General features: G+C 58.5%; 1 protein-coding gene across 1 annotated transcript in view; it reads right to left on the reverse strand.

Annotated features, from left to right (window-relative positions):
* EPHA2 (EPH receptor A2) overlaps positions 1–7898 on the reverse strand; it is a 31743-nt gene extending 23845 nt beyond the window's left edge. The window contains exons 1-3 of the mRNA XM_003279934.4: positions 7684–7898; positions 2740–2807; positions 226–895 (exon numbers count right to left, since the gene is read on the reverse strand). Coding sequence (XP_003279982.1) covers positions 226–895; positions 2740–2807; positions 7684–7768 — 823 coding nt within the window. The 5' untranslated portion in view covers positions 7769–7898. The remainder of the gene's footprint in view (positions 1–225; positions 896–2739; positions 2808–7683) is intronic.
* Between the last annotated feature and the right edge of the window lie 1476 nt (positions 7899–9374).

Genomic DNA, 9374 nt, shown 5'->3' on the forward strand with positions numbered 1-9374 from the left:
CCGCACCCAGCCACAATTCATTCATTCTTAATGAATGAGTTAATCCAGCCTTAATAAGCAAACTGATGTCTGGGAAGGATCTATAATTTCCACTAACAGAACTAATATGTGTCAAAGCAGGGATGAGCTTACCAAGATTCCATGATTCCAAAGCTAAAGACCAGAACCTGGGATGCAGCCTGTCACTCCAGAACCCCTTCCCTGCCACCCAGAACCGTCACTCACCCTGGCAGGCATCCTCCACCTTCTCGTAGCCTGCCTGGCACAGGCACTGCCCAATGGGCACCAGCCACTCGCCGTCCACTGCGCAGTGCATACGGGGCTCTTCACCCCCCGGTGGCACCACGGCATGGTCCACACAGGTGCCGGCCACAGTGGCCAGGGAGGGTGCATCAGAGCCGGCGATGGTCTCAGGGAAGTGGGCCAGGCCCTGCAGCAGCTCGGGGCACTTCTTGTAGTAGACACGGACGGACAGCAGCGCCACACAGGCACCGATATCCTGGAAGGCCAGGTAGAAGCCTTTGCGGGTGAGCGGCCCCACGGAGCGCTCCTCCACGTTCAGCTTCACGTGACGTGCCTCGAAGTCGCTGCTGACAGTGATCTCATCGGGCGCAATGGTGTCAATCTTGGTGAACAGGCGCTTCTGGAAGTTGGTGCCGTAGTCCAGGTCCGACTCGGCATAGTAGAGGTTGAAAGTCTCCTTGCAGGAGCTGGCGCCACCAGGGAAGCTGTTGCAGTCACGTACAGTAAACTTGAGCTCAATGAAGATACGCTCAGCCTCTCCTCGGTACACCCAATTGGTGCGGAGCCAGTTGTCCTGGTCGCCAGACATCACATTGCACACGGAGTACATGTAGATCGGCATGTCATTCATGATGTTCTGCATCAGGTCCCACTGTGGAGGGAAGATACAGGTTAGTGTGGGCAGGTGCCTGGGGAAACTGAGGCCCAGGTGGCAGAGTGGGGCACTAGGAAGATGGTTTCCGGTTCGTGCTCTCCCGGTTCTATGGTGAAGGAAACTGAGGCCTGGGGCAGGTGGGGGATGCATCCTAAGTGGCTGAGCTGGAATCTGGCCCCTGGTCTTTCTGGCACATGTCTGGAAGCCAAACCTCTCTATTAGATTGTGAGCCTGCAGGTGGAGTCCGGGGCTCCATGTGACCTCAGGTGGGTTATGCTCTCTAAGCCGCAATTTCCTCGTCTGTACAATGGGAGCAAGACCCCCTACCTCGCAGAATCGCTGTGAGGATAAAGGACAGAATGTCTACACTGGCCAAACACAGTGCTTGGCACAAGGTAATAGGCATACGGGCAGCCAGTATGATTATTGTTACTGTTGGTATTATTTACCATGCACCCATGTGTGTTGACAAACGCAGGAGTGGCGTTAAGTCACAAACAACGGATGATCCTCTCCGTCATTTAGAATTTGGCTTTGGAGCAGATCAACATGTTCCTCCTTCCCTGGATCACAACTCAGCCTTCTCCAGAAAGAATTCCCAGGTTAGGCTACAGCTGGGCCAAGTGCCCCCCAGCCACCCAACTCCCAAAGTTGCCATGTTCCCCTTACCCTGTACCCCTTGCCATTTACCAAAGTGCACTTGGCACGGCACATGGGGACACCTACACCTGGGCTCCCACACGAGATTCTGAGCTCCTCAGCCAGGGTCGGCATCTAATTCACCTGTGTCCCTAGAGCCTGCTGCCTGAGACAGAGTAGGTGCTCAGGGAAGCGTTTGTTGAATGAATAAACAAAAGAATGAATGAAAGCACAGGGGAGGAGGAGAGAGGCCTGGGCTATACTGTGTGGCATTGGCCAAGGCCCTACATGCCCTTGGGCCTCAGTTTCCCACTCTGTATAATGACTGGGTTGTATTAGGTGACCCGTGTTCCCTCCCAGCTAGACTTCCAGGATCCTAGAAACCTGCTCAGGGCTACACCCCAGCCAAGCCTGCCCAGAGCTAGGGTGACCAGGGACAAGAACTCGATTCATGCAGATCTGGCCAGCTCTGGGAACTATTCCAAGTAGCCCCTGGGAGACAGCCCCTTTTCTCAGCTCAGGGTCCCAGGACAAACTCAGCAAGGGCCCATTGTATAGAATGAGAAACAGAGGCCCCGAGAGCCACATCTTCCCCAGGATCACACAGCAGACACACACAGCCAGGGGAAGAACCCCCAACCCCTGCCCCCATTCCTGGTCACATCAGGACGGCACAGAGGGAAAGACCTGGTTGAGAACGAGGCAGAGAAATCCAGCCCCCCACAGGAAGGGGAAGCAACAGCTGGAGGTGGGAAAGGGGCGGGCAGGAAGGAACTTGATCAGGTTTTCCTGTTCCCTGTCCCTTCTTCACCCCTCACCTCCTGGGCTGAGACCTCAAGACAGGGGGCATCTTTAACCTCTTCCCTCCCAAGAAGTGGATGGGTGGTGCCAGAGATCCCTCTGACTGTCAGCCCTTCTGGAACATGGAAGGCCCAGCTCTGCTAGGGCCTTCTCTGTCTCCCCAGTTCCCCCCACCGCTCAGGCTTACACCCACACCCCCGTACCTTCCCACACCCATCCAGCCCTGGCCTGGGCCGGCTGACTCTGAGCCTGGTGTGAGAAGCTGGACCCTGAGCCCGAGACCTGGCCGAGCTACTGAATTGAAGCCAGGACCCACGCTCCCTGGGCCTCAGTTTCTCCATCTCTACAGGGGACCAGCAGCCCCACTCTCACACCCCTCCCCACCCCGAAGGCTTACGTACCCCTTTGCCATACGGGTGTGTGAGCCAGCCGAGCTCCCCTCCAGCTGCAGCAAAGTCCAGCAGTACCACTGAAAGGGAGAAGGGAGAGGGGGTGAGCCTGAGGGTGTCTTCAGGAGTCAGACCATGGCAGGAAAGGTGAGGATCCCTCCAGGAACCCCAACTCTCAGACAGAGAGAGAAGGACCCCACCGCACAGGGTCACCAAATCCAAGAAAACCATCCTTCGACTCCTGAGGGAAACAGGCCCAGAAAAAGGATGGAACCCAGCTGAAGGCACACAGCAGGCTGGGGTCAGGACTGGGCCTCTTGTCTCCCAGGCCAGGATTCCAGCCATGCTGCCCCCCTCCGTTAGTCCCCAGCTGGGCAGAGCAGGCCAGGGAGCTCAGCCCGGCAGGAGAACAGCAGCTGGGCAGAGAGCTGGGCTGAGCAGGGTATTAAGTGACACCACACCGCCCCCTCTGCTTCCTTGAACAAGGCTCTTCGGCAGCACTTCACGTGCATGTGGGCCTTGGGGACACTGGTGTCTGCTTCTGCCACATTCCCCCCAGCAGGAAACACACCAACCCCACTCAGGTCATGTAGCACACACATATGCACCTATATGTACACGTGCATCTTGCGGTACTCCAAGAAGAGAGTGCTGTTGACAGGTGGGAACAGCTCCAGGGTGGAGGAGGGAAGGGGGTATCTGGAAACCGATCTTCTCACCACAAAAGCCACAGAGCAGGCAGGATAAAGCCCTGAACCCATAGGGCCCCTAAGAGGGGCCCAAAGATACACACAGCTGGCAAGGTCCCCTCCCTGGGAAAGTCACTCCCACCACCCCTGCCCCTCACATCCTGACCACTGCCCTGCCAGGGGTGCCAGAGGTTCCTGGGGGATCAGGAATAAAAGCCCTTGTAGGGGACATTCTAGGCCCAGAGACCAGGTGTCAGGACCATCCCGTTCCCAGAGAGGCAACTGGAGCCTGGCGGAGGGATACACTCCCGGGGTCTTCCCTAGAACTAGTCCTGCCCTTGGGCACCTCCCACTGATCCACCCCAGGTTCTCTGCCAGGCTCAGAGGCCATAGCCAAAACCTAAGATCCTAGGTACTGCCCCCACTCCATTTCCAAGTAAAGTCCAGGTAGCTGCCAATAAGTGCTACCCTCCCTAGAGGGTAAGGAGATTGGAGAAACTGAGGCATAGAACCTATGCAAGATGGATTAAGAGGGTAAAGCCCTAAGGTGGGGGTAAAGAAACCAAGTCAATGCTTCCTTCGGGCCCTGGAGCATGAGGGATCTGCCTCAGAAGCCCCATTCCTCAAGGCCAGGACCGGAGAAGGACTCAAACGGTGGACAGAGCTCCAGGCAGGCTGGGAGCAGGGATGACCTGGTTCGGGGAGATGGGAGCTGGGCTCTGAGGGTGGTCTTGAAAACCCCCTCCTGAAGTGACATGGCCCTCCTACCTGGGCTGAAGGCCCCCAGGCTGGGGCGTGAAATGCTGCCACCCCCACTACTGACCAGGGCCAAACCTCTCTAGGAAGGGTCAGGAAGCCCAGACAGGCAAGAGGAAATCCGATGTGACACCGGCCCCATGGCAGAGGCTGTGGGGATAGGGGAGGGTGGCTGGGGGCAGCGGGGTGGGCAGGGGCAGGGATTTGTTCAGACATGCCCAGGGCTGGGGCTTTGAAACTCACTAACCCCACTAGCAAATGGAATGTTCCAGCTACACAGGAAGGAATCTGGAGGCTCCTGATTTCAGCTGGGTGGGTAGAAGGACAAAGGTTCCTCACGGTCCTGCAGCCCGCCCCCCCTCAGATTGACAGGAGGCTGAGGTCTGTGCCCAAGTGAGAGGGCTCACCGCTACCAGGCTTCTGAAGGGTTAACCTGGCATGGAGGGCCCTCCCTTTCCAGCCTAGGCCTGGCTCTAGAAGTAACACAGGGCTCAATCAGAGAAGAAAAGAAGCCCTCACACAGGAAGGAGCCACCCCTGCAGGGGTTTCCAATCCCGGCCCCCTCCCAGGGAAATTCCCTCAAACCAACCACCAGGAACAGGAGGCGCCCAGCGCTGGGTCCCTATGCCCTGACGCGGGCGCGGCTCTTTCCCCAGGTTCTTCCAGGGACAGAGGCTCCCGCTTCCCTGGAAGGGGTGGGAGCTTGGAAGCCCCTCAGCTGACCCAGACGGCTTCCTGGAGAGGCTTAGGCTAAGCAGGGCTTATCCATGAGCTCTCTATCCCCTTACCTTCCCATATCTGGGGGGGAAAAAAAAAAGCAAAAAACACCTCCTTCTTTGCCATGCGTTCCATCGTAGGTGCCATCTTTGTGGGTCCACATTGCTCCACAGCTTCTTCCACAAATGCAGGACTGCCACCCACTCCCAGTCTCCGGTCCTTCTCCGCAGCCTCCAAGGTTGTGGTTCCCTCCCCGCTTCCCCCATTCCTCTCTAACCAAGACCAGCTAATCCCTAAAGGAAGCAGGGAGGTGGGGACTCTGGGGAAAACATGAAAGAAAAAGGGAAGGGGACAGAGGCCCCGGTAGAACCAGAAACCAAGGACTTCCTGGCACTCTCCAGCCCTCTTCCCATCAGCAGCACCCCAGCTCAGCACCCCTTGCCACCCGTCCAGGCCCCTGCCCGGCTATGTCCACTTCCCAGGAAAATCTACCAAGACACCAACCCCAAGGCAGGCAGGGCCTTGGCTCTGGCAGCCGAGAAGCGGGATGCTCAGGTCTGGTCCTCTGTCCAGAGGGCGCTGGTTGGCAAGGGCTCGGGCCTCCCTCAGTTTCCCCATTTGTAAAAAAGAGGGCAGATTCAGTGGCTGTTGATGACCTAACAGGAGCCACGTGGGCAACCAAGTACAGCCTAGGGGTGAGGGGGCAAGAAAGAAGTCTGAAGCAGCCTGGGGGTAGGTGAAAAAGGCACCTGTGTCCTCCTGCCTGCCCCCTAAGCCACCCCCAGGCAGACTCACCACATACAACCTGATTCCCAGGAACTGAAACCAGCAGCTGCCAGCTAGGCCATCATGCCCACCCCCACCTAGGCACACTTCTCTAGGGAGTCTTTCACAGGGACTCAGAGTCGAAGCAAAAATGTACCCCCACCCTAGTGCAATACACAAGCCTTTCCCCCTGCATCCCATGGGGTGTGGGGGTGGGGTTTAATCACACGGGCTGGGGAGAGGTGGACGCAGGGGACAAGAACAAGGCAGCTCCAGACTTCCAGGCCAGCTTGGGGGCTGCAGCAGCAAAGCACCCGCCTAATCCTCCAGCCCCCATGGGCAGCCGAGGAGAAAGGCCTATAGTGATTCCAGCTGTCTCTCCCCTTCTCTCCAACCACAGTCCCCCAGGAAGGGGGAGGACCAAACGTTCGTGGGGCGGATATTGAGGGTGGCAGAAATCCCTGCCATGAGCTCCTCCTGCAACCAGAGGTCCTGGTTGAGACCCGGGCCCTGTCACTCCAGAGACTGAGACAGGATGCCACCCCCAACACCTGCCACTGCCCAACGGCTCCAGATCTGGCCTCTTCCTCCCAACACAGAGCAGCAAAACCTCCAAACCCAGTTTGGGAGGCAGAAAAAGAAGGAAACGGGTGGGGGGGGGGGTGGTGCAGGCGGTGGCTCATGCCTGTAATCCCAGCACTTTGGGAGGCCGCGGCGGGTGGATCACCTGAGGTCAGGAGTTCAGGATCAGCCTGGCCAACATGGTGAAACCTCGTCTCTACTAAAAAATACAAAAATTAGCCGGGCCTGGTGGCGGGCGCCTGTAATCCCAGCTACTTGGGAGGCTGAGACAGGAGAATCGCTTGAACCCGGGAGGCGGAGGTTACAGTGAGCCAAGATTGCGCCATTGCACTCCAGTCTGGGCGACAAGTGCGAAACTCTGTCTCAAAAAAAAAAAAAAGAAGGAAACTTCTCACCGGCCCAAGGTTTCCTCCCGGCTTCCCCCTTGTGGAGCCTGCGGAAACCTCGCTCTGCCCAGGCAGGAGGGGAAGCCTTACCCTCACTGTTGGAAACTGAAGCTGGCCTGGGCTGGGTGGACAGGAAGGCCCTCGGCCAGGGCAGGAGCCCCCATCCTCGCCGCGACCCTAGCGGAGGGACAACACCCCCACCACACACCCGCCGCGCCATGAGCAAAGTCTGCGGCCCCTCACTCAGCGCGGCTCCGGGAACACTGGGGCGGGGGTGGGTGATTCAGTCCCCCACCCCCGGGTGTCCTGACTCCCTGGTGGCCCTGGGCTGACAGCTCCACACCTTGGGAGGCCGCACCCCCACCTGCCGCATTTCCTCGTTCTGAGTCACCCTTGCTCAGAACGCTTGACTTTGGGACTTCCTGTCCGCACTCGCGGCCCCTAACCTGCCCCGGGAGCCTGGGAGTGCGGCTTGGGAAGGAGGGAAAGGAGTGTGTGAGCAGGGATTGGCCCGAACCTACCTCCACGCTCTCCCCCGGGACTGGAGGTGAAGCGGGGCGTGGAGGAAATCTCAGGGAACAGGGGCTTCGCCAGGGGGCTCCCGCCCGCCCGAGCCCCCTCCCCAAAATTCGAAGCCTGCACAGTATGCCTTCTCCGCAAAACCCCGGAAGCAAGTTAGTGAATTCAGGTCACTAAGAAGCTGAGCCCGCGGAAAGCCGCCCAAACACCGCCTTCTCTAGGGGACTCCCCACGCCCCCCGCCGGGACGCGTTTCCGAAGCCGCCGCCTGGACTGCAACCGCGTGGCCTGCGCCGCGTCCTCTTCTCCGCAGCCTCCGAGGCCTGTGCGACCAAGCTGAAACCCCTTATTCTCCGGAGCCCCTATGACCCCGGATGGGGGCCAGGGCTCGCCTCGATCGCAGCCCGTGCGCCCTCCGGACTCCAGCTCGCTGGGACTGGGCGGCACCAGGTCGGTTTCCAAAGTTGCGCGCGTCAAGGAGCGCCGGGCTCTGGAGGGCACTGGGGCCCGGGGGCCAGGGGTCCAGACGCCGCGCGCACTCACCTTCCTTGCCCTGCGCCGCCGCGGCCGCGGCCAGCGCACAGCCCCACAGCAGGGCGAAGCAGGCGCGGGCTGCCTGGAGCTCCATGCCGCGCTTCTCGCTCTCAGTCCGATCCCCCGAGCCCGGCTCCCGCACACCCGCACGCCTGCACGCCGGCCTCGATGTCCGCTCCCGCCCGCCGGCCCGCGCGCAACTTCTGCCCCTCCTGCCCCGAGTCCTTAATGGAAGTTGAGTGAGAACCGACTCCTGTTCATTCATGCCCTACGTGACGTCAACGCCACGCCCTCAGGAATGTCTTTAAAGGGGCCGGGCTGGCACACGGAGGAGAGGGAGGGGAAGTCCGGAGGGGTTTGGAGGAGGACCTTGGGGCCCTCTGGACTCGCGGGCTCCCCGCAGGCCTTCCAGAGTTTGAGCGTCTGAAAGCGCCAGCGCCCCTACGGGTTAGTCCCCAGGGATCTCTGAGCCTGGTATCCTCGGTACAAACGTTTAATGGTTTTGCGCTGAGCCATACCCATTCTGCCCTTCACCTCTGAGACTGAGCTCAATGCAACTGAGCTTAACGCTGGCCTGAAGGCCTGACCTGAAATGGATTGGGGGTCCAATAAGCAGTTGCCTCCTAAGCAGCAGGTCTGGGAGAGTGGCCCAGAAATAGACCTGGATGCCCTCCTTCCTAAAACACTTGAAGAGTATACCAAGCTGCTGATGGTCAAAAAGAGTATCTCTGTTCAGAAGCCTCTAAGCCTACTATGATCTGAGAGTAGGTTCATTTCCTCTGGGAATGGATCAGACATGCACTAGCTTATTTATTAATAATTCTCATCTGAGAGGCAGGGGTCATCATCCCCATGTTACAGAAGAGGAAACTGAGGCTCCAAGAGCAGAAACAACATGCCCAAAGGGTGTAGAGCTCACGGGTAGTAGAAGCAGGATTTGAATCCTGGTGGTCTCTGCTTGAACCACTGCTTCTTTTTGGGGAAGGGGGCAAGAGGCTGCTGTGCAGAGCACCCCTAGCCCCCGACCCTGGCGTGGCAGGATAGGTTGATAGGTTTTGACACTTTGGAGGACACCTGCCTACCACCTGCCCCTTGATAAGGCCTCTTCACAAAACTTCCTCAGACATGAGCTCATCTCCCTTCCTGACAGAAGCGGCTAGTGTGAGTGAAACAAACGGGAAATTTGCTCTGGCCCGCCTGCCCAGCCACCCACGGCTGCCTGTTGGCCAATCACCATTTGACCAGTCCAGGAAGAGCAACTGTGGCAGGCCTGATTTCCTGGGAGGCCCCAGACTCCCTTTGCCTACCTCTTCCTCTCTGACCCCATCCTCGCTTCGATGCCTGGGACCTGCTACCCAGGTACCTGGGTCCTCTCTGCCGGATGTGGACATCTTGGCCTCTCACCTTGGTGCCTACTCTTGGGAAGCGGGTCCAGACATCTCTCCTGCAGGAGGAGAGGAAGGGTTAATTACAGGCGTTGGGGTTAATTAAAGCCTCTGACCAAGAGGATGGGAGGAGAGCCTTGGTCCTCTGAGAGCCTGTGAGTGTGCAAGTGCCTGTGAGAATAAGTGCATGTGTATGAGGGTGTGAGATTTTGTTGAATGTGCATGCGTGTGTGTAGACATGAGAGTGTTGATGTATGTATGACTGTGTGTGAGTGTGTGTATGGACATAAGTGTTGTATGTGACTGGGCACAGTG

This window comes from Nomascus leucogenys, chromosome 24 (genome assembly GCF_006542625.1).
Source record: "Nomascus leucogenys isolate Asia chromosome 24, Asia_NLE_v1, whole genome shotgun sequence".
Classification (NCBI taxonomy): domain Eukaryota; kingdom Metazoa; phylum Chordata; class Mammalia; order Primates; family Hylobatidae; genus Nomascus; species Nomascus leucogenys.